Source organism: Rhamphochromis longiceps, linkage group LG5, assembly GCF_057381845.1.
Source record: "Rhamphochromis longiceps isolate RC_006_pf linkage group LG5, R_longiceps_female_GT1.1, whole genome shotgun sequence".
Lineage (NCBI taxonomy): Eukaryota > Metazoa > Chordata > Actinopteri > Cichliformes > Cichlidae > Rhamphochromis > Rhamphochromis longiceps.
In genome coordinates this window covers 9,720,642-9,746,484 of record NC_140561.1, presented here as the reverse complement: position 1 = coordinate 9,746,484, position 25,843 = coordinate 9,720,642, and the positions used below count along the sequence as shown (strand labels likewise).

Below are 25,843 nucleotides of genomic sequence, written 5' to 3'. Positions count from 1 at the left end.
TGAGACTGATGTCTCGATTATGCAGAGCATGGAGGGTGACACACACATTCTGCACCTACTAACAACCCAAAATTTCCTTTGATTATCCCGTTTTGCTTTAGCGTCCTATGAGAACAATTTCAAGAAATACGTGAGATAAGCCTGAGTCTGAGGTTGGGATTACTGGACTGGCAAAGCTTCAGTCTGAAAGTTAAATAATTTTAAAGGGGTTGTTGCGGTGCTGAAAACAAAGCGATGCTGCTAGTAAATAAACTGGAGTGAAAAACTTGGGCTGAAGTTCTGAAAATAGATCTCTTTAAAGAATCTTGTAAAAATGAAGCGCCTTAAACTCCCTGCCAAGCTGCTTCTTTTCCAAAAATGCAAATTCCAGATCCTGATATCACATGAACTTATCAAGAACAGCTGACATCAAACTGATGAAATATGAACAGACTGCAGCATATCTAGTATGAAATCTGATGTTTAGATAGGCAACAGAACTTGATCCCCCCCACAACAACATCCATTAGTCTCAGGGCCATTACTCAAAACTATAAAGAGATCCAGCTGATACATCAAGGATATGGACACAGTGATAACTGAGATCTCCATTGGCAATGTGAGTTTTGCTCTGCTTGTACACATTAATAATGTGTTTGGGACATGTGAGCCTCCCAGCTGCTCCCATCCAGAGCTGTGGAGGCTGGATGAGTCAGCATGTGTGCTGGAGGAAAATGAATATGGCTGTGGATCTGTAACAGAGCATGAGAGTAACCTTGCCAAGTACACTGCTGACATATTAAGATCCAATAACCACCAAAAAGTACAAGCATGGACATTATTATGGAAATCAGGTATGGATGGCTTCAGGCGTAGGAATTAAACATGATGTCATAGATTATCTCCAATGTTTCCATTAGCAAGGATGAACTACTTTCCTGCAGTTTCAACTTTGATTTACAATAAGATGGCTTTACTTTAATGACTTTTTAATATTCTCTAGTGTGGCTTCAATGAACCAAGTTAAATCTTCGATCACTAGGGGTGCAATATGAAAACAAATGAATATGCAGATGACATGATTTGTAGACCTGGCCAGTGTGGTGCAATCTTCCCATAAAATACGGGAAATAATAAACAATAACCCTTACATTAAGTGCTCTGAAAAAGTCTTAAGCCAGCCCTCATTTATTTACATTTTGCTTTGCCTTTGCTTTGCTAAGGAGCCAGACTTTCTTCATATTTTAAGGGGTCTTGAGCAATAGTTCTCCAGGCTTTGTCAAGACCTCTTTTCTGTGGGCATTGGCTGCTTTTTTCCTCATTTTCAGTCCAGCCATTGCACCTGACAATTTTCAGTGAAATTATTTAAGCCACCTAACACTGACCAATGAATCATTAAAGCATAATAGATGAACCAGTATTGTGTCTACATATAACAGACAACTTAGCAAAGAACCAGTTTTAAGTTGGATCTTTGTTACTAGCACACTGTCGCAAAAACTCATTTCCCCATTTCTTTGCCAAAGACATCACAGTTTGTTGGTGCACAAATACTGCTTTATGCCTGTCAATGTTATTTCCATCCTGGGACATTCTGGGAGGAGTATAAAAAAATAAGTTGTAGGCCCAAGTAAATCCAATTATTTCAAGTTGTCCTCAATATATATGGCACATGTCCGGCGAAGGAGTATAACAGAGCTACAATAGCATTTAAAACATGGTGGAGGCTCTATCATGGTTTGGGGCTGCACTTCAGTGGTAATGTCTTGCCAAAACCGATGGAATTTTGAACTCAGAAAAGTACTGTCAGATTTTAATCAAACATGAAACACCATCTGGAACATGTCTAATTGGCAATGTTTTCATTTTTCCACATGGCAACAATCCCAAAGACACTGCCAATGCAGTAAAAGCATATCTGGATACAAAAACGAACAATGGAACACAATCAGTCAGGGATTGGCGTTTACAGAACCCCGACCGCAACATTATTGACGCAGCGTGGGATTATCTTGACACAGAACAGAACAAATAGCAGCAAATATCCAAAGAAGAGCTTTGAGTGTCCTTCAACAAGCTTGGACAACTGAACTTTCCTATTTCCAAACCTTGAAAATCCAGGGCAGTATAATTTCCCACAGTTGTTGTAGCTCTGTAGCAAACAGCAATCGTCCACTTTGTGGTTGAGGCGAGGGAGCTGACTGTATAGAGTGTGCAGGAGGCAGCTTGCCTGATAGCCACTCCCAAGCAGTAAATGCACTGGAATATTAGCTGCACTAATTGCGGATTGGTACTATCAGATATCCAGTAACAGACTTTGTCTCAGGGGGCTGGTAGGTTAAAGACAAGCTAATGTCGGATCGCATTGCATCTGAGATTTGTGTTCTCACATTCCCCTCTGCAGGGCGATGTTTGGAAAAGTTCATTGCTGCAGTGGTCATTAGTCTGTCTTCAGCAGGTCACGACAAGAACCGAAGACTCAATGTTTACACATGTGACTTTTAGTGGTGCTCTCAAAATCCCAAACTACAGCGTGGTATCAGATACACTGGATTACATTCATGAAATCATGACGGGTCCCCATTAGCTGGAGAGAGTAACAAGATTTGTTTTGGGTGTTTTTTGGTTGTACTTACACATGATATACGATATCTGACCAGAACATACGAAGCATAATCGAGGTAGATATTTTTTGCTAATAAATGCTGACTGAAAAAACAGAAAAACTGTTAAGTGCACCTTTCAGTTTATCCAGCACTAGTGGAAACCCGCATATTAAGGCGAAGAGGAAGACAGAGGACAATGTTCAATATTGTCACATTTGGTTTTAGGTGCAGGCCTGCTGACACAAGCCATAAGGCTTTTCTATCACTTTGGTGGTCTCTGTGCTGCCAGTTCTTTAACCACACTCACAATGGACCACACATCCAGCTCAAAGGAGGAAACATCAGGCCTGAAAGTGAGCAGCGGGTCAAAAACTGGACCAGGCTGGATGTGCTTAGATAAGCGGAACCGGAGGGGATCTGCCCCTTAGAGCAATACAGCATAGCCGGGTGCCCAGCAGACAGCCCCGAAGAAACGCAGCTTTTGAATTGACCAGCTGGAACTGGAAGAGTTTTAATTCCACTCCCTTCTTTGTCTCCTTCATATTTTCTTTCGCCAATATGGTTCTGCAGTCTTTTTCCAGATGGGAACCTGTGCAGGAATGTTTTCTCAAGCCTTCTCTACGGTGACCAGACATACACTATCCCCTCCTTTGTGCCTTCTTGTTTTACAGTGTACAAAGCTCCTTTCAGTGCTTCAACACAATCTTTGTCCACGCTTGACAGGAGAGTGATGTCACACTTGCTAATCAGTGTACAACTTTGTGCAATCTTTCACAGCAGAAATGTTGCACCTTTAAAAAAAACGAAAAAGGGAACAGAAATGAACATGTTAACAAGGTGGCTCTTTCCAGTCATCAAAACGCTATCAGCCCTATTTTTCATTTGCCAAAACCCAAGTCAATGTATATTCTTTGTTTAACCTTTTAATCAGATCTTTAAGATTATCTAAAGAAACAAGACTCCAGTGGATCTACAAGCAAGCAGTCCATGTTTTACACCAACAAATCCTAAAAAGCCGAACAAAGAGCACAAACTTCTGTATTCTGTACTTCTCAAAAAGATTGTGACAAAGTTTATCTTACTAATAACTTCAGAAATCTCGGTTCATCTGTCCATCTGTTCTTTGCCTGTTTTGACAACTGCTTATTGGATCTGCTTTAGACATGGCAAGTGTGATGTTGGGGACCCAACATCACAGCGCCATGCAGCGCCAAGTTTGAGGTTGTTTGGATGAGCAATGCTTATATTTTGGCTAAAAGTTGCTCTCTGTTGCCAGTGTTTCCCCTAGAGTAACTACTACCTGCTCCACTATATATGTAAATGGAGGGAGGCATTATATATACATATACATGTTACAAATATGAGTTCCCAAACCTCTTACCCCTACAGTTTTACCATTAAAGCTAAGAGCCAGAACCTTATACTCACTTAAACCTAATTCAAAGTCTTTGTAGGGTGTAAAAATCATGAGGGCTGGTAAAAAAATTCAAATTTTTAGAACCAAATCATCCCTAATTTTATTTATGTTTTAAACCTAATTTTAATCATTCTTGCGTTTTTGGTTTCCTGTGACTAATAACATCAGTTACTCACTCGCTCATGTTGTTTGGACGAGTGGTTCTTGAGAAAGCCGCAAGCCACAATCACACTGTTCTGAACAGCCATGTTTTAAACAGGCACACACACATTCATTGAGTACACCCTTCTAGATATCCTCTTTTCAAAACAGTAATTTCTTGATTGTCTGCATGTGACCATATATTACAAACTGAAGCTATGAAAAATGAAGCCGGGCTACACTCTCCCACAATGGCTTCTGCACCAGTGCATTATATGCAGGGAGCACAGTGAATGTTATGTGGCAAAGGAAAGGAAAGAAGAAACAGGTTTGTGTTCTTACTCATTTGCTTGAATATTAATTTTATGACTATAATTATTCTCAGGTGCTGCTGGATCTTTGCTGAAACCCCTTCAGCTCCTTGATCACTTCCTCCTGACATGCCTCATTCCTTTGCAAGGTTATTGCTCTTCTCCTTCAAGACACGCTTGTTTACGATTTACAGATTAACCTCTGGAATGAAGTGCACAAAGGCTGGATATTTTCTCGGAGGTATAAAAAGCTTTGTTGAGCGAACAGGCTAATTGACTAAAGCGAATCATGTGTTTGCGGGCGAGCGTTCCTCCTCCGGTTCCAGCTGGATGACTCTTGTTCTTGTGATGAGGGGAGTGCAGTTTTTCCTCTGCGTGTTGACTTTTCCTCTCTTGTGTAGGAGCTGGACAAACAGCTCAGTCAGCTGTGAAAGCTCGTCTAGCGGTTTCCTCGGGAGACACGACAACAGCGAAGTGACACTATAGCCAGGTGATGCGGGTTGAAGCTTACGGTAACCCCTGCTTAAGGGAATGCAAATGACATGCAGCACACAAGCCGGGTGTCTCCCCAAATGAACTCTGCCTTTGGAACTTGAATCTCGAGTTGGCTTTTCTTTCCCACAATATGTAAAAAAGTGAAATTCATGGAGCGTTGTGAGGTACTAGCCCAAGCAACTCCAATGTAAGATTACAGTGCCATCATTTACGGTTAACACTCCAAAGTGATGACACTCACACACCCCCACCGTGAAGTCCAGACTTAATATTTAGCCGTAAACATTCCATATTTGGACTCTGACACAAACTAAGGCATCAAAACCACCGAGTTGCATATTTTCCTCGACGAGTCATACTTGATTAATCAGAGGTTGTTGGGGGGTGGGAATAAATGTGTGCTCAAGATGAGGAGTGAACCATCTGAGAAAACATTTAAAGAGACACTAAAGGCTGGAGGAGAGAGAGAGAGAGAGAGCACGAGGCTCTCAAAAGCAGCCACTTGTCATTTCAGCAAGATGGCAGAGAATCCTGCTAGAAAAGGCAGACCAGGAGAGTTATTTCGCCGCCCCAGTCACCGCTGAGTGAGTGGAGTCTCCAGGCTGGCCCCCTAGAGTTTCTGCATCATGTAATTTCATTCATGGGCTGTGAAACACAAGCCCGAGTGAGGCTCAAACAGGACCGAGAGAGTCATAACCGCAGCGCCTGTTCACAAACGGCGGTGATTTTCTGCTTTTACTGCCAGACAAATGGGTGCAAAAATATTGGAGGAAACATTTCCAGGGATTCTAATAGTGAAGTTAATCCCTTTCCTAGTCTATAAACATGGGTTTCTAGAATATGAGCTGCAACTACGGCTTGCGGTGAGAGCTTATATTTAGGCTGTGCCATACCTGTACCAGCGGTGGCCGTTTTTATAGCCCTCGACTTCATCAGGTTGGCATGCTCGTTCTCAACGCAAAATGGTGAAGGATTTGTTTCATCCTACCCGTTTTAATGGCGTTATAGTTACAGAAAAATAGCTCAAAGACAGCTTTGACAAACTACAGCTATCTAGATGAATCATTTATTTAGAAGCATGTGATGGCCACACGGACAAACACAGTTGGAAATGTGAGCAGAGCCAAATGTCCTCTATGGATTTGAACGTTTCAATCCTGCCAACAGTCTTTGTCCCTTGTTATGTTCTAAACACTGAAAGGAATTTAACTTCTGTCACTGCAATGTGTCACGGTGAAGTGAAATGTCGAGGACGGTCAAGCTGAACTGGAAAATCTTGCGAGGATCATGTCGGGACATTGTCTGCAGCTATCTTTTCTCACACGCGGCAGTTCTCAGGTCTGAAAATACTCTGTTTGGTTTAAAGTCCCGACACAGTTGTGCATTTGTAGTCTGTAGGTGTTACAAAGTGAAAATAAGTTGAACTGGCAAATGTGGGCTGCTATTGTTCATTTTTCTGCTGGAGTTGGCTCTTTAAGCTAAGCTCTTTCCTTGATGAAAACCTAATTCACCATACATAAAGAATATCTTTGTAGTGAAGTAAAACTGACGAACATCAGTCCCACATTAAGCAACGATGCTGTCTGGAATAGACCACGGAGGAGGGCAGGACTCGTGACACCCACTCAGTTCTGTGAAATCTCTGAACAATTGTTCCTTGGCTGCAATCAGACATCACATGAATTTTGTACCGAGAAGCTGGCAAATTGAAAACAGTTAAATGTCCCAATTCAATTGCCATTGGATCACATGCACTTCTGCTGGCTCATGTCTAGAAAAGTTCAAAAGGTACAGTAAGTACTATTTAGGTTATTTAACAGAAAACAATATTGTTGTACTCATAAACATATATTGAGTAGAGCAGGGGCGGGCAACTCCAGGCTTCGAGGGTCCTGCAGGTTTTAGATATCACTGTGGGTCAACACACCTGAATCACATGATTAGTTCTTTACCAGGCCTCTGGAGAACTTCAAGACATGTTGAGGAGGTCATTTAGCCATTTGAATCAGCTGTATTGGCTCAAGGACACATCTGCAGGACACCGGCCCTTGAGGCCTGGAGTTGCCCCACCCTTGGAGTGGAGTCTAATTAACCCTTCAAACAAACTGATAGATATCAGTTTATCATAAACTTTGAATTGATTCATTAAAAATTCTTAGGAGTGGGCACCTGTTTGTTATGTCACCTACTGTTCGACTTAAGTGTCCTAAAAATCATACTTTGGTGTCAAAGTCCAGCAATGTTAGCAGAGGCTAACAGCTGCTAACAGAAGCTAACGGCAGCTAACAGGGACTAACAGACTAACAGCAGCTAACAGGGACTAACAGCAGCTAACAGCCTCAAAAACAGTGGGCACTTACCGAAAGAAAAGTTTGGTAAGTATATCTCAACAACTCACCTCAGTATCAATGTCACCAGACAGAAATGAGCATCACTGACTCACTTACTCTTTTCAGACCACAGCCTCCTTAATAAATAGACGTGGAGACCTGGCTGTGGTAAACAGCTGACTGACAGCCTACACTCACTGCAAATAAATGGTGGCCAGAGTTGGCAGTAGCCACAATAGCAAGAATTGAGCACTTGAATTGCTCAGGAGTAAAACAACAGAATTCAGCTGCAGTCTACAGAATCTAAGCAGTTATATCTCTATGTTGTATCGTTATAGTCTACAATGCATTTGGTTCCCTAAGGCAAGCCAATGATAGTAATAGTAGTGGAAAGGGGTGGGTACATGCAAAAAAAAAAAAAAAAAGTTAGCATGAAGTTCACTTTCCTAGCAAACACCCAGAGCACTCCTGATTACCCTCAGCCTGGTTAAAGGCTTCTGTGAGTCTCGTCAGAGGAAGGTCGCAGATGAAAGATGTTTGATCAGAGATCCGTCTGTCTCCCTTAAATGTACACTCTTACATAAATATTGACAAGGTTTTTTTTTCCTTTTTGAAAGGGCCAAGTAATTTGTCGAGTGGTAGAAAACTGCTGGGATAGCTGAAGCATGTTTGGTAAATTCCTCTAGGCTTTAAACATGTTTGAAAAGTGTTGACTTTCACCAGTTGATGAATTACTCACTCTCCAAAGAAACCCCCTCCCCCCAATTTAACGAACCAAATTTGTCCACTTGAATGGCAGCGTACATGCCGATGTCCGCTAGTTCCATGCAGCTGCGGGCAACATCAAAAAAACTAAATCCACTTACTCAACACTTGTAAATGCCCAGTGATCGATGACAAAGGCATTTGTCTGGACGCATTTTGAAGGAGCCTTCAAATGTTGGCTCAAGTAAGGATTTGTATATTTGTCTAAAAACCTGCCTGATAACTCCCTGACAAATAGCGACGGCACATAAATGTCAGTGTGGAGAAAGCCAGGTTTGTGTGCGGCACCATTCTCAATGTTGAGACAGTTTTTGGACAGAGAAAAGTTTGGAAGGAGAGCGACTGTGGGGGGAAAACATACAAAACAAAAATGCCTATTGTTGCTCACAGTCAGCTACTCTGCACAGTCAATTTTTCAACAAAGTTCACAAAGTGCAGCACATTTGGTTCAGATCAGTAAGGTCGTGACCCACATAGGGTTTATTTGGACCTTTGCACTAAAATAATCACACTGTGCTGACTTCTGCTGTGACAGACATTAAAAGTCTGGAACCACTTCTCTTTCTAACCAAGCCCTAAATGAAAATGTGAACGTGGGGGGGTGGGTGGTTGCCTGAATTGTGTGAATTCTGGACGTGGAAATGTTTCTCACAGGAGCTGAAATGCTTTCCTGGGGACGAATGACAGAGTTAAGAGCTGCAGTTGTGGTCCCTTACCTCAAAGAAGCTGACTCGCAAGATAGAGATTTTTTTGGTGAGGGGGTGTTCATTTGAGACAGAGGAGCTTTTAGTTTACCTTTATGTGCAAAATGCAGACAGACATGCGGTTCTTATTTTCACAGCACCAGGCAATAATGTTTGAAAAATATTACACCAACCATCAAATCTGGTAGGAACGTGGAAAAAAAAAAAAGTTGCTGCATGCCAAAAAAACAAAAGTGAGGACAGCAAAATGCTGACAGAGAAACTACAGATGCTCGGGGAGTTTTGTCTTGGGAGGCCGTCCCTGCGGCATTCGCCCTGTATTGTGCAAGCCTGTTGTCTCTGAACGGGCCGAGTGCTCAAACAGCACCAACTCTCCAAAAATCAGATAAAGGCCTTGTCTAGATGTGCCAAGGGACAGCTGGAGGAGGGCTTACATTTCTTTGGCTCCGATTCAAGGAATTTGAGTTGAGGAGCACAACGCATACCCTTTACCTGAGATACCTTGTTTGAATCTCAAACTCCAGGCTACGACAGCACAGCATAACCTGTCATGTTGAACATGAACAAATGCTTTTTTTATTTCTTCTACCGAGTCCGGGATCGAGCTGGGCCTCTGTGTGTGTGCTTTTTCTAACTCATAAGCCCAAAAATAAAGGGCCTTGTGTAAGATCCGCTGTGTATGGAAGCCAAGCTCCAGCAGCCAGCATGCCTTTGCTGAGAGACAGCAGCTGTTGGCCTGATATAGCATGGCTAGAGAGGAAAGAGGCCACGGTGCTACAACCAGCCTTGTTCGTTCACAGGCTTGCCCTCCCTTTCCCTTCAAGGGTCTTCTTTAACGACAACAGCAGAAAAAAAGTTAGCTAGCACATTTGGCGTACAACCAAAAAATAAATAAATAAATAAAACTAATTAAAAAATGATTTCTTATTTCCATGCAACGATTTCAAAGCCAAGTAAAGTGAGGCAGTTTCCCCCTTAATGTGGCCCAATTCTGCTTTATCTACATCAGTCCTGCTTCTGATGGCTGGATTCCTGAGCTCTCATATTTTCCTTTTTTTTTTTTCTTCTGTTATCGCCCAAAGTGCATGCCCTGGCAGAATAAGGCTTGATGATGCTGTACGATATGAAAACAAAAGAGGAATAGATATCTGGTATAAATCTAAGCTGTGTCTGAGATATGGCGGGTCCTTATGCTTAGCAAAGCTAGAGAGAATTAAAATTCCCTTGCAGACATGCACTCCCTTAATCTGACAATATGTGAACATATCTATTCCGTATACAAATGCACTCATGCGGTATTTTTCCATAACCCTGGACAGCCATCTTGCCAGGTCAGACCGAGTGTCTGCATGTGTCTCTCCTTTGTCCTGAGTTGGTCATATTGTTAAAGTCCATGTTTTTTCCCCCTTACACAAAGGATATGTATATTTGTCATTTTCTACACTTCAGTATCATCGCTGGTCACACAAAATGCCGAGACATCTTTCAAGTATCATTCACTGAGCTCTTATAATTTCACACTGATAAATCAAAATGCCCATAACATATAAACTATACTAAACCACACCACCACAATATTCACAGTGTCTCTGACAGGCTACACTAATGAAGTTTACCAGTAAAGACAAGTTGAGTGTTGACAAAATGTTAAAAACCTGAAGTTTGTTCACCGCTTCCGTCATCGTTTCTGAGTTTACAGCAGCATTATTCATAAATGGCAGTTTCCAGCAGGGTTATCCAAAAACTTTACTCGATATACTAAAGTCTACTTTTGGCTGCTGCCTTATTCACAACGTGTCACCACAGCAGGTAGCTCCAGGAGTTGTATTTGGCTGATTTTTTTTTCCATGCTGGATGCCGCTCCTGACACAATCCCAAAGGAATCGAACTGTGGATCTTTGCCTGCTGGGTGAATGTGTAAACCACTATACCATTAAGCTAACCAGCACTAAAAATCACTCCTGGATTAGATCACTACGATTTGCAGCGGTACAATACCAACAGTGCCGTGTTCATCCCCTCCAGCTGACATATAACTTCACACATCAGTGCTGCAGACAGGCAGTCACACGGCCCCTCCCCTCACTAGTAGCTGAACACATTAACAGTAGCTGACAACACTGAGCAACATAATAATAATAATAATAATAATAATAATGGATACTTTATTGATCCCCATGGGGAAATTACTTGTTTTTCTCTGCATTTGACCCATTCACTCAGTGAAGCAGTGGGCAGCCCACTAAGCAGGCGCCCGGGGAGCAGTGTGTAGGGACGGTACCTTGCTCAGGGGTACCTCAGGGTAGCCGTTAAGTGGATTCGAACCGCCGACCTTCCGATCATGGGGCGACCACTTTACCTACTGAGCTATCCCTGCCCATGTTATAAGGAATTCTGAGAGTTCAGTAAAGCTCCCATTCAACAACACTAAAACATTTAAAGCATTAACATAAATGATAACACTGCTGGTGCATACGTTAGCATTAGCCATTTAACTATTAGCATTTACCCTTCTATTAAGTTCTCATTAATGTAGCAAGAACTGGATATAGCTAATGGCTAACAGTGTTAATGTGGAAGCTAGGCTGCAAATGCTATCAGTCCGACCTGTCATTAACAAAGTCAGTAATTTAACACGATAACACAGTTAAGTGCAACTAACAATGTTTGTTTTTACATGCACTTAAGTCCCAGATTTTGTCACTGGTTGACTTTTATAAAAATGAATAATGACTCTATTTTTTTTTAAACGATTTTTTTCTCCTACGGGTATCAGTATCGAGTTTCAAACATCATCAATTGCTTTTAACAAATGATCCCTGACAATGACAAAGGATAAATGAATCTCTAACAGTTATTTTATATTCTTCATTTGAGAAAGGTGAGCTCTTAAAATCTACAATTCCTAAACTGTGTATGGATCCACTGTCATGACTACATATGTGCGTAGTCTCTCTAACTGTGTGAGTAACTTAACCAACGAGTACTGTGGCTCTTTCCATTAGTTTTGTGGAAATGCTGTTAGGCAAGTTGCACTTAACCTTTGCATAGATTAAAATGCTAAAGACTTCTTAGAGAAAAACTAACATTCTGAGTAGTAGACATAAGCGATTCAGTCTTCTTCTGAAGCATATCCAAAGATCCTGTGGCCTCTTTAAGAAAATACTATCTAAAGTAAAACATGATTTCATCCCTGCTCAATGTTCTGGACTCACTGATGTACACATAGACCTAAATACTTCAGAACACTGCAGACAAAAACAATGTCTGCCTTACCCTGCAATAGTTTTCCATCTTCCCTCTTGGCACATGCAGCCTCCTTCCATTTATTTTCAGGGTAAACCTTCACAGATGGAGCAAATGTGGAAACTGTAGTGACAAAAGGCTTAATATCCCAGTATTTAAAAGTAAGCCCAAGGCAGCTGGGCTTATGGTGTTATGAGTGTTAAAAGAGCCTACAATGGACTTACAGAGGCCTATTGTCCAAGCAGAATTGGCATGACGTTAGAGACATTACACATTAAATTACACTTCTTTTTCCTTTCTTGGTCTTTCTGACTTTCTGCTGTGAGACTACTGTTTTCATAAGATGGTTTAAGAGGGAAAACATTCCCTTTCAAGTTAGCTGGGAATTCTTACCCAGGGGAATATGCTTTACCACCTGCATATATCAATCACACAGCGAGAATATGGAGGGAAGAAGAGGGGGAAAAAAAAAAAAAAACTGCTTGGATCTCTCTCCAACAAGCAGACAAAATGGCTGCGACTGCACGTCTTCTGGCATGTGGCAAATGCAACATATTCTCGCGGAGGTTCTAATCAAAGAAGCGCTCTGTTAACACGGAGTAAAGGTATTTTATTGATATCTTGGCGTTGACCTTGGCACGGGGCTCTGAGCTCTCAGTCGGTGGTCCGGGCCTTCTCCTGAGCTTGCCGGTGATTTTCTCTGCCTCAGAGCTATCGTATGTCATAATCTACAGGAATTTGTGGATACAATCTATTCAGCCCCAGATACACGGTGCACCGTTTTCAGGAGAGCACAGAATCCGTAGTGGATCAGGGTTAACAGAAGAGACGAGTTATTAAACATATGCTTTTAATAAAGAAGAATAACAGAAGTGCCAACTCAAGCCAACCCAAATTCCTTTTTTTTTTCCCTCCCCCAACTACATAACTAAACACCTTTTCACAGATGAGCTTTGAACATTGTGACTAAGTTAAATGTGCTTTTTTTAAGCCATCACTAGAAATATATTACTCTGTGATACAGAACATGTGGGATATATATTACAGCATAAACACAGGTGGAATCAGAGCACAGAGAATTGTGCACTTGGAGGGAGAGCACCTGTACTTTCTCAGAGAAAAGGGGAGTATCAAGAGAGAGCACACTGTACTTCCCGCTATAGAATAACTCATCCTCTTGAGAGCAGGGAAAAAGTAAGACATAAGCAAGGATGTGTGAGGGAGGCGCCTGCAGAACATCTCTCTCTCCCCATTTCTCCACGTCCCTGAAAAGCTTGCTCAATGAGCCGGTTCCGACCATTCCTCCGGGCTGTTTGTCAAAAAAGGAAAGAGGAAGTCTTGAATGAGACAGAGAGGTAACACTTGAAAGGGAACATCTCTCTCAGGGGAACAAGAGAAAGGCCAGAGCAAAGCGGCGTAACTGAGATGGAGAGCCACGCCGATGAACAATGCTTTCTATTTGCACACATTTGCATAAGAAAAGGCAGCACAGCAGCCACCAGTTCCCCTAGTCGGCTGGTGAAAGGATGGGCACGCTAGACCTTCTAAAGAGGAGCTGGGGAGAATGGGAGTGGTGAAAGTGGGGCGTGTTGTCAGGATTAGCTGGTAGAGTGAAGAAAACATTTTGATAAGGGACGCCAGGCTTCCACTTCTCAACTACTGTTGTGAGTCTAACTGAAGGCATGTTGTACCACAACAAACTGCTGAACACCTCACACTGAGGGGAGGTGCCAAACATGTTGAAGTTTAAACAGGTGTACAGGTGTAGGTGTAATGCTAATGTTGCACTGCATGACTGCTGTGCGCAAAAATGTTATGGTAGGTATTTGCTATTAATTCTGTTAAAGAGAAAAATGATTCCACCTAAAGTTTCATGCTTACACTCTTGGATGAGAATAAATTGCAACCATTCAGTCCATCCTCTGTGTGAAGCAAGCCATTTTAGCTTCCTTCACTCTCGTTTTAAACCAACCATCTTGCAATTGGCTGCCCCTCGTAATCAAGTTTTAGTCAGGAGGTGGGTGGGGCTTCTAGGCTCCAGAGCAGAGTTCCTGAGATGGCCATATTAGGGATATATCCTTTCAAATAATCCCTGGGATTATTAGCTCATTACTTGAAACTCAAATAATGTTCAACATGAGCCTCCACTTTCATAACAGTACATATGTGACAAAGTATAGGGGGGGGGAAAAAAAAAAAAAAAAAACAGACAATAGGTCTCTCTTTAAGTTGGCATGTGTTGTTATATCCCAATTAGCCCAGATATTACAGAACATCTGTCTGTACAGGAGGGACAATTATGCACAGTGATGTCAACCTTGTGTGTTTTGCATCTGTTAAATCCTAATGGAGCCTCAAAAAAAGAAAAAAAGGAACCTAACATCTGCTGGCAGTGCTATCAACGGCCCCTAGTGCCGCAGCAGTGTGCAGTGCCTGATTAGGCTCGATCTGGTGGGTTAATTAAAATGTAAGCAAATTTTCGATGCAATTTGGAACATGAGAATAGAAGTCGTGAATATGGCACAATATGAGAACTGTTAAAAAATAAATAAATAAAATCACACACTGCAAGCTTACTCTGACATGCTCCTGAATACATACTTTAATTATTGGCAAATGCAATGGTTTAATCCAATCACATTTGATCTGGAATACCAAGACTGACAGCACGACTGACGCACTTGATACAGTGCAGGCGTGGACTACAGCTCGCCACGCTACATTCATCATGTGCTGCTGGCCGTTATCGGTTGAATGGGCAGCCACCTAAGGCACGTCCCTCTCACCTCGCCAAGAATGTAAAGTCTCAGAAAGCCAGGAGGCTTAATGCTAAAATCAATACCTCTGACCCTGGACTCCTCCTGTGTTGTCCTTGCTGATGGTCAGTCGTGGACCTTTTAAGTTCTGGGGAACCATTAAGTTTAATGATTTCAGGAGTTAAGAAGAGATGAAGTGTTTCAGAACGTAGGGAGATCTTAAAGGCAGGCAGACTTGGAGACGCATGAAAAACATCTCTGATGTCACCACACAGAGGGAAGTGAGCATGATTAACAAGCAAGTTGAGATTAGAGTCCTACAGAGCTGTGGGAAAAGAAATGAAGTCCACTTCATCATCTCGCTGGAACGACAACTGTAATCCTTCCATATGAGAGGAAGACAAGCATACTCTGGCACTTTGATTGATGAGCAAAATCTATAGCCTATAATCTGCAGGAGGACCGACGCTGGATCACACGGTGCCACACAAACCATGTTTAAATCACTGTCAGTAGCAATTTCCATAGAAACAAATATACAGAGTGTCTGCCGCCAACAAACAAGAGATGGAATCCATGTCATAAAACAGGAAAGTCCCTGTGTATCAACGCACCGGTCGTAAAAAACAGACTTGTGTCAGGCAAGAAACAACTGCAGGCACCGTTTGGCTCAATTTCTACTCTACAAAATGGAACAAACAAAAGCTGCATGCATAGGAACACCTTACCATGTATTCTTAAGTTTGCTGCCGGAGCTCAGCAGCCTGTTTCTCCACTTAATTGATTTCCCTGCAAGGAGTACTCCCTCCCTTGCCAGTCCCCGTTTATTTTATTATTTATTTGCTGTAATGCTCCTATCACAGTTCACTGGAGTTCACTATAGAGGCCTAATGTTACATGCTACAGTAAGTACTTTCAGTCTTTTTTTTGTCAAAGACTTCAAGACTTCTGGCTTCTTTGCAGCAGAAACCAAGCAGAGAGATTTACAACTTCTTAAAAGTACTAACAGTAAGTTTTTAAACTGTGGTCTGCACAATGAAGAATAAATCTGCTGACGACTGTCATCGCTTTCATTAGGCTGATGGTTTTAGGACTGTGCCACTGTTTCAGATCTGCTCTCTTGTGAGATCCCTGCTGTGATCATGTCAAATATTGAGAAAGCTACGCTGACGCGTGGCGCTATTTTTGGTGCAGCTGAATGGATGACGGGAGGACTGAAGTTTGAAGTGGCAATGTGCGTACTAAACTGTGGTCTTGCAGTCTCCCCGGGGAAGGAGTTACATGTTTTCTTGAACTGACTGACTATTTCCAGTTTGGAGGGGGAGCGCTGCTGTTTGATATGCAATAGAAATGATTAAATTGTCGTGCTCCAAAAGGGAAGAAAAAGGCAAATCACAAAAAAAAAAAAAAAGAAAAGTGTGTCGTTATGGTATAATTACTGTGACTCGTGTGCCTTTTTGTTGCTATTTAACAAGGCAATTTCATTGATAGTCTCTACTATGGTAGAATGCGAGCGTGAGAGAGAGACATTGGCAGGAACAGTGAGAGGGAGTGGGCGGTGATTAACATGCTAGAGTCAGGATGCATTTCAGAGGGGCACTGGGAGGAAACGACGGGCCATTACAGCACAACTAAGGGTCTGTTAATCAGCCTATTAGGGTTTAATTGAGGGTAGTTAATTAGGAGTCGGTGGGCAGTCTGTGCTCGGGGGTCAGGGGCTGACATGAGAAGCAGCTGACAGAGCAACCGGAGCTGATTGTTGCTGATGTATTTGCACAACGCCAGTGATTGATTGACAGGAAAATTGGTCTAAATTGCACCTATCTGTCCCTACCCGTTCTTAAACCTTTTAGGAACCATAAATTAAGCCCACTGTAGCTGTGAGCGAGGGAGCCAGTCGGGACTGTGTCGGAGCAGAGTGAGCGCGTTTACAGTGTGCCCCAGACTGTATGTCTCCACAAAAAATCATCACGCGCCCGCTCGCCTTTAAGGGCAGAAGCTGTTTAAAGTAAGTGGAAAATACAATTAATAAAAAAAATAAAATATAAAAAAAAAAGCACACAAAGGGAGCAGCTTTCTGGCTACAGTGAAGTTTAAGCACACCTCACACTAACGCTACACTGACATGACTCCACATCTTAAAATCTAATTTTTTTCCCTCTCCCCCAATATGGAGTAGTGGAAACAAAGATGTGCTTGTCCTTGTTTCTTAAAGCCAGCTCTGCATAGGGCACTGGCTACTACCAGAAGCTGATTATGGACTCTTTTAAAGTTAGATTTGATTTAATGTCCTGCTCTTGCCTCAGCTGGACCACGGGGGCACAGGAATGCGGCCCGCTGCTAGGATTGGCCCACGTAGCCTGTGGTGGATTCATCCTGTCCAGGGCCAGTCAGGAGCAACAGAGCTCGCCTATCTGGGGAATAAACACGTCGTTCCCGCACGGGGGCCCAAAATCCAATAAAGGGCCGGACAAAGGCCCGTTTCTTGCCTCAGAATGCCAAACAACATGTGATCCCCTTAAGGGAAATAACTATGTCTGCTCCTCATAGGCCTCCGGGTCAGAAATAACGCCTGGGGAACTTCTTAACACATGTCCTGTTAGAGAGGCCATGTGCAGTTTCAACTGGTTAGAGACAATAAGGGACAAGCCAATCATACCGGTCTGTCATAAGATGGCATTTAAAAAAAAATAAATCCAGACACGAGCAACAAGCCAACAAATCCCACAATTTTAATCGCCTACTACATCAACTCCAATGAAACCAAGCTTTGCCAGCAAACAGTATCTGAAGGGAAACGAATGACAGGGTCGATGACAAAAGGCAGCATTTTGCTTTTGCTGGTCCTCACACCAAGGAGGAATAAAGGGCCATTGACACCCGTGCTTCAAACTCACCTCCAACAGAGCTCACTTCACATTTCATGTCAGTCACTGCTAAATGCTATCTGGCTGGGTTTTATGCTCTCTCTGACCTGGTGACTTGATACTCAAGGAGCTGCGGGGAGGCTTTAGGTGTTTAATGCTCGACTGTGGGCAAGCACACAACTCATACAGTGTCAAGGCTTAAAGCAAGGAGTGTTTCTGTGGCTGAGATATATTTGTGGTGCTGGTGGTGGTCAGGGTATAAAACAAAGACGTTTTTCTTTCAGACACTGTGTGCACAACAGAATGTGACTGAATGCTTGAATAAATAAATAAATCAGAGTTGAGGTTTTGGAAAAAAAATATAATTTGCTTTCACTCAATTAAAATAAACCAGTTGACACATATTACAAATATGTTAAAATTGTCTTTATAATTGTAAAGAACATCACAAAATGAAGACCAGTGCTGATTTTTTTTTTTGTAGATTTCAGTTTATTGTTCTCTTTAGTGTCCTCTGCTTTGAAAAATTTGCTCAAAGCACCTACTGGTGTCAAAGATTCATTCATTCACTTTTAAACTTGCACACTTTGATAGCTGCAGAGTGTTTCTGTGAGATTTCTGGACTCGTTCCAAACTATCAAGTCGCATCTCTTCGTCTTGGGTGAGTTTTTAATGGAACAATTTTATCTCAACCTCCTTACTGAAGCCAACCAGAAAAAAAAAGGGCGCATAGCCTGTTAGTTTAATTAGTAAGCTATCAACGAGACTTCTAATCTAACAAACCCCTACTGGGTCATGGCCTACTTGGTCTCGAGACTATAAGATAAATGATCCTGCTCCACCTTCAACCTAATCGCTCGGTTACTCTTGAGTGATAATAGGAAAGTAAACTGAACTGAATTTTTTCACATTCGGTGACAGACTGCAAGTAGTTATGGTTGCCCAGAGATTAAGCGTGCGACATCATCACCATGTGGGCAACCACGTTCGATTGCAAGGTGACTGGGCTGGTCCAAACAGTCACGGTCTGACCTGACTGACTGTAATCACTCTGGTGAAGGTTTGCAAATAATCGCTGACTAATTTATAACCACAGACAGATTGAGTGGAACGCGTTGGCAAAGAGACAGTCTGCAATAACGAGCGCAACTCATCTGTGACGTGTCTTCTTGCAATAGGGGACTACGCTCCACAGGTTGCAAACTGTTTGGGTTGCTATCGAAAACCCAGGTTGCTAAGAGCGTCTGTAATTTAGCAGTTAAATTGTGGTTGTCACCATTTCTTTATTAAGAATTTATTTTTATTTTTTAAATATGGATGGACTCTGAATGTAAGCAGTTAAGTGAGTTTGTATTTTATGTATGTAGACAGTAAACAGATTATCAATTTTTGCTGCACAAACAACGTAATTGCTAACTTGAGCTCATTCAGCTGCAAACTTGTAACGGACCGACTCAATCCTTATCGCCGTCCCGACACACCAAAATCACTTTGAAGACAGAAACTGACTGCAATTTGTCACAGAACTGGACCCATTTTGGAAACAACCATTAACAACGGCAACAAGATTACAAGTTCATCATATATGATGACAGTAATGTTGGTGTAAAGGTGTGGGAGCTGGAGGTGTGGATGTTTTGATCGTTAGACCTAAGCATCAGACTAATATTGTGTTAGCTGTTCCTCTCCAGCTAACACAATATTTATATGAATGTGTAGAAGCTTTGCTTTGAGATTCTGGTGCCTTTTGGATCATATTGTGTTTATTTTCTAGTGAGTGACACTCTAATGTTTTATTAATCTGTTACTAAGACTACAGTAATTAGCCGCCAGTTTATGACTTCTCCATCCGTCCACCTCCACTCTCTCTTCTGGTCTTTTTTAATGTTATTTTTATTTGTTTTAAACAGGACTTTATAATTTTCACAAAATAAAGACTTCCTGTTTTTATACATAGACAAACAGCCATAGCATAGCTGTGGGAAAGTTAAAAAAACATAACCAAGATTTACCATAGAAATAATGATCTACAGTCATATATTATACAACCCAGTGCCAGAATTCTGGCAAAGTGTAGGAGACCTTTGAGCCCTGCAGCTAGTACCAAGTAAGAAGCTGCAGATGTGCTGCCTTAATAAGCACTACAGTTCTATATTCTAAATATTGAACTGAAATTAATTCTTCAAGCTGTAGCATCTACGATGCAGTTAACTTCAGCTCCAAGGCCAAAGCCCATCGATTATTCCAACCTGAAGTAACATAAGCTTGTGTTGAACATAATAAATATGATACGGGTGTTTTAGGACTAGTGCTCAAGTTTACACATTGTTACACATTCATATAAATATTGTGTTAGCTGGGACACATTCCTGCAGGCTAGCCACTGCTCTGATCAAAAACACAACAGGCGTAACACGTAGAGGCGGATATGTCCTAGTGTAGGGCTGTGCGATATGACCAAAATCTCATATCCCGATATAAGAATTCTATCGTCCCGATAACGATATAAATCACAAAAATGTAACATTTTCTGTAAATTCTGTGAATCTCGTGCAGCTCTACTTGCGGGAAGTGTTTCCAGCTGCGCGTCCTTTACCTGGAGTCGAGTGTTTTAACCGATGCATGAAACAATACATTTTTAGACATAAGTTGTAACGGCCGCCGTTTTCTTTGTGAGTATTTATTACACGGAGTTACACGGCATCCGATATATATCGTTATATCGAACAACCCTATCCTAGTGTCTGTTTATTTTAAAGTAACTGTTTCTGTTCAACTTCTGACCTAAACAAACAAACAAAAAAAGCCTTGCTGAGGTTTTACAAGGTGACATTTACAACAGCAGCCCAGGCGTCTCCGTTCTCTTCCTAGCTTCACACTTTGGAGCCTACACAGAAAACATCCCGTTCACCCTGAGAGCTCAGGGGCAGCCATCCTGGGATTGTGACACTGGCTTAGTCACGTTGAATAGCAAAGAGGCTTGAAGAGAGTGGAAGTTCATTTATGTAGGAAAACGCACAGCAGCAAGAGGCTCTTTATCTGTGTGAAGTGAGGCTGAAGACAAAATGCTGGGATTACATTTACACGAGAAAAACATTCTTAATCAGATCTAAAAAGTCAACTCATGCCCGAAGACATGATTAGGGAAGTCGGGTACCAGTGCGAGGTTCAATCAGAACTTATTTATCAAATCCTGGCACAATCCCAGCAGATCCTGACCAGAGTGCTAAGATTCTGCAGCTTGCAGAGAGGTGAGCCAAAGCAAACACAACTCAAGGTTGTTTTTTTTTTTAAAAAAGAAAAAAAAAAAAAAGAAGTGTCTGAACAAGAAGGTACTCGTGTGCTGATTCATACCAGCCTGCAGCTCGGTTAGAGGACAGCCATCTGCTGTCGCACTCCCCCGCTAAGAGCCTGTTATAGCAGGACAAGCCACGAATCATCAGGTACATGTTACATCCATATAGATTTACTGGAACTAACACTTCTACTACAGGTAGAGAAAAACAGCGGGGCTGATGACAGCGCTGTCTCCACAGGTGCACGAGCATTTCACTGCTCCGTAATGTGATTGGTCCTTTACAGAGCAGTTGAGCCCCCATGGCAGGATTTTGAAGGGCTGTCAAAACGATCCCATCTATAGGCTTGCAAATCAGATTTCATGAGTTAGGATAAAAAAAACCAAAAAAAACCCCAAAAAGCTATTTTTTTCCCCCCATTTCCACTATAATGGAAAATGAGGGCACTGATGCTAAAAATAAAGGATTCCACATTTATTAATTATTTCTTATTAAAGCTGTATTAATCAATATTTTTTCCCCTCTTAGGGCAGAGGAAATGTGCAAAGGTGCATTATGAAAAATCGTTTATAGTTACAACCCACTGAGAATGACTGAGGCTTTTTAGAACCTCTTATAGCCCAGAGTTTTGATATTCAAACTCCAGTACTTTGTTTTGCAAGTAGCTTATCAGACTCGCAAACAACACATGAGAGTGTTGGTTTGTTGATGAACACAGCAGAGCATCAAGCAGTTAAAAAGACCGATGGCAGAATTAAAAGGAAAGCAAATGTGAGACTTATATTCTTAAGGCTCAGCCAATTAGAGTAAAAAATAGGACGGCAGCCTCCTTTTGAAATAAATTAGCGGTTGCCTGGTGACTGGGCTAATTTGCTTTTTGCTGCTCTCGCCGACTGAGAGCCAACCTGCCTCTAAACAACACATCCCAACTCAGAGTAAGTGCAATCGCTCTCAGACAGATTGGTGACGGTTTGCAATCAATCTGAGTCAGATTCTTGTTACATTCCTCTGTAAAAGTAATGTTGTTGAGCGTCATCGTTTTGCAGACATGTAGCCATCCTCTTCTCTCTTATTCCATTTCAAATCTATGAGGGGCTGCTTGGACTGTGAATGAAAAAGTTAATGTCAATTTCTGTATGTGGGCACAGCAACAGGTTTCCATCAGATGGCAACAGGCAGCTTTTACCAGTTTATCACAGTTAGTTACCGTGTTAACACAAACAGATTGCGTCTCACTGCCAACTTGATTCTATTCAATTACAAATACACAGCAGAACGATAGACAGACTCATTCTTATTGTTGTTCCGTTGCCATCGTCATGCATCAAAACGTGCTTTGATGCAAAGTTATCCTTGGACCACTTCAGTCAAAAAAAAGATTGTTAGTTTGTCGTCTGCTTTTCACTTTTCCATCTACTTGTCTAAGAAAAACGAGCTAATTTCAGAAGTAAGAACATGGATTTAAAAACCAATCTGAAGATATCACCTTGGCCTCGGGGAACGTTCGGGCAGGCAGGAGGATTAAAAAGATAAACTGGAAAATTACTCGTAAAAATTGAGCGCCGATGATTAGCTGTGGGCCTAATCAGAAAAGGAAACCTCACACCCTGCCTGATATTTACACATCCTGCAAACATACTGAAAAGCAGCACAGATAAAATTAAACAAAGGTCTTAAGCAAGCATGATTTCCACTACTACTACTACTACAAAAAAGGATAACACAGCAGTCACGGATATCATATTTTATGTGCATGAAAAACAATCTCTGGTAAAACATGAGATAAACCAGGTTTGACTGTTCCTGCAATTCCAGCATACATCACAGGATGCTAAACAGGACACAGTTACAGGCTGCTTGGTTTCTACCAAACACCGTGAAACTGCCTTCAGGCACTTGGGCTTCATCGTCTTTGATTCTTGACAGCGAACAAACAAAGTTCACAGACCCAGTCACCTCAGGTCCAGAATAAAAGCTGTGCAACAGCAAATTGTGTTTTGATGTCACATTTCTTATTGTGGTCCAGGAATCCGTGACATTGTACTTTCTTGCTTCAACCAGTCAACCAAAAAAAAAAAAAAAAAAAAAAGCAGCCTTGGAAATATAAGCTGCCTCGCTCTCAGGTTTCCCTTCCGATGAATGGCGTAAATGTGAAGTATCGGCCTTTAACGGTCTATTAAATCTGATGATTTATTTGCTGGGTATTGTATGGCAATCCCTCACTTCTCGTCAAGAAAAGGTTACTTTATAGGAACCTGTGCTACCTCCTTAGGCCTTTCCTGCACTGGAGAGATTCTGTGGCTTCACCTACAATAGCGCGAAAACAATATGAAAAACACGAGGGAAGCATTATCCTATAGCAAATTCCGTCCTCTCCGCTCCGGATTGGCTATCACAGCATTAAACCCCATAGATACACCTTCTCAAGTAACCAAATACAGCGACATCTGGCCCATTAACGCATGCATCCTGTGCTTACACGCGCCCAGGCAAACATGTGCACGCAAACTCATAAAGCCAAGCAGGGCAGATGCTCGCAAAGACACACACTTGTACACGTTCGTGTGACATATGAGCTAATCTCCCCACACATCAGCTAGCAGCCCACGGCAAGTCCCTTTAGGTCTCGAGTCGCTGATCTCTGAGTGGCTTTTTTGGTTCAACCGGCCCTCGTTATGAGGTCTTAAGTTGCAGAGAGCACCAAGACACTTGACTGTGTTAGCTCAGGAGGTCTAAACCAAAGACAAGCACATCATAACCTCTCAGTCACGACGTCGCCAGATTTACAACCATATTATTTGGAACAACAGCGTGAGGCTTTCTCCAGAGGACTTGTGGCATTTTTTTTGCAAGTAGTTAGCATTCGACTGCATAAATGACAGGATAGAGCGATCAGCGGAGTCCAGATGTTGGGAGTCTTCTTTTTTTCGTGTGTGTAAACACTTTCCACAAGCGTCTCTGTGAGCAATGAGCTGGTCAAAAATGCTCCGGGGGCAATTTCACTGAGGTTTAACAATAAAGCCAGCGACAAGCCATATTTGTCATCTTGCGGCCGGCGGTAATACACACTTGCAATTGACATAAACGACTCATTTCAAAGCAGCCGTTGTGAGCGATTCTGGTTGACAACCATTCTATAAAAGCAACCTTTGTGATGCTGAGTTTTTCAATGGATCCCTCAAGTTGACCTCAGGGTGAGCTGGCCTTTCCACATCAAGTTCTGTTTAGAGACGAAAGGGGGACGCTTCATGGCTGCTCTGTCGAAAGGGATTTATTTGCTGGGACGAGAGAAGTAAAAGACATCTTTTCCTCTCCCTCGCTATCAGCCAGCAACAGTAAAGACAGACAGCCTCGCCTCAGGTTTATCTCGGCCTATCTGCAATGATGCCCTACTTGACATCGCCAATGTCGACTGGTAGAATCGTATCAGAGACGTTCACCGTCTGCAGGATTGACTTTCGGGAGCGCCAACAAAAGGCCAAAATGCTAATTCAGGTTCCATACGTCACGCATTGCGTTCAGCTTGAGCTCAGAGCTCAAACATACACAAAGATGGAGTGATTCTTTGGTGTTTCTCCCTCTTTATGGTGCAGACAGTCATTACATCAGTAGTTCCCCCCCCCCCTCCCATTTACATGAAGCATTACAGAGGAGGACACACATACCTCTATTATTCTGTCGTGGATCTGAAGGCCTCCCTCTTTGTCTGCTGGACCTTTCTCCACGATCTTGGACACAAAGATTCCTTCATTCGAAGTGCTGTCGTTGTCGTCCTGCGGGAATAAATTGCAGGCATGTTCAGCGGATTAATGGAAGCACAGCGCTCACAGGGCTCGTTAAGGAAAGGAAAGCCTATAGAAGTCTCAATAAATCGCGCAATAAAAGTACTTTTAAAAAACACTGGAAACACTGGGTTTGGTTGTTGTGGGCAAAACCACATGAGCGTCTGTACAACGCTTTGCAAGCCTACAAAGTTGAAGGTTTAGTTCACCCAAATAACAAAGAAAAAAAAAAATCCCAAGCAAACTATTGCTGCCACCCCTATAAATGACACAAACAACATTTAGTTTGGCCTTGAGATTTAAGGGAGATTTCCAGTGAATCCACAAAATTTTACTGCCAGCAGTTTCTTTTACTGGCAGCAGTAATTTCCAGGCAGATATCTCAAATCAGGGCACACAGAAAACAAAAATATCTGGAAGGCTCAACAGCAACAAGACTAAGTGAAAAAATATGGCTTTTTGCAATTTCTGTGAAATGCCCTTTTAACCCTACCCTTGAGTGTGGACTTAGGGATAAGCTTTAACTTCACATGCTTCCCAGGCCTTAAAGGGTTGACCCTGGTCTACAGAAGGGCCTAAATGTTGACACGCGGACATGCTGTAGGGGCATGAAGTAGCCTACATCCGACTCTGTGGCCGTGACCCCAGAGTCAGAGCTAAGTCTGGGTTAACAGCTATGTTAGTACTCTCTTTAAAACCACATGTAAATGTGTACCACACTCCTGCTGGGCTCTGTGACACAACTACATTTTACTAGGTACTTAAAGAAACCCCAGAAGTTACAGAACAGATGCTAATTAATAATTTCTGGTCTGCTTCCTCTTTCAGGGACATCGTGTACAGTGTTAACACTGCAGTGCTTTTGCTGCAAGTTCCACAACATGCCTACTACTACTTTGCCTCACCGCTATCACATGAGCTGCAGACAAACAAGCTCATCTAGGAGACCACAAATCCTGGCAGTTGATTGCGCTCACCATGCCATACCAGTATAACAGCCACATGAAACACACATTTCAAAGGCTGCTAGGATATTAGCCACTTCCAATTCTAATGAGTAGCTTCTTACACCACCTGATGATTTGAGGCTCACTAGGAAAGCAAAAGCCAAGTATTATCTCCGCTGTCGTACAAGTTTGATGCATGGC

At 42.2% G+C, this 25,843-nt stretch overlaps 1 protein-coding gene across 2 annotated transcripts in view; it reads right to left on the bottom strand.

Moving 5' to 3' along the window:
* The window catches only part of pdzrn3b (PDZ domain containing RING finger 3b), a 119,420-nt gene that overhangs the window by 85,155 nt on the left and 8,422 nt on the right, over positions 1–25,843 (bottom strand). For both annotated transcript variants that reach the window (XM_085405669.1, XM_085405670.1), the window contains one exon: positions 24,579–24,686. In XM_085405669.1, coding sequence (XP_085261795.1) covers positions 24,579–24,686 — 108 coding nt within the window. The remainder of the gene's footprint in view (positions 1–24,578; positions 24,687–25,843) is intronic.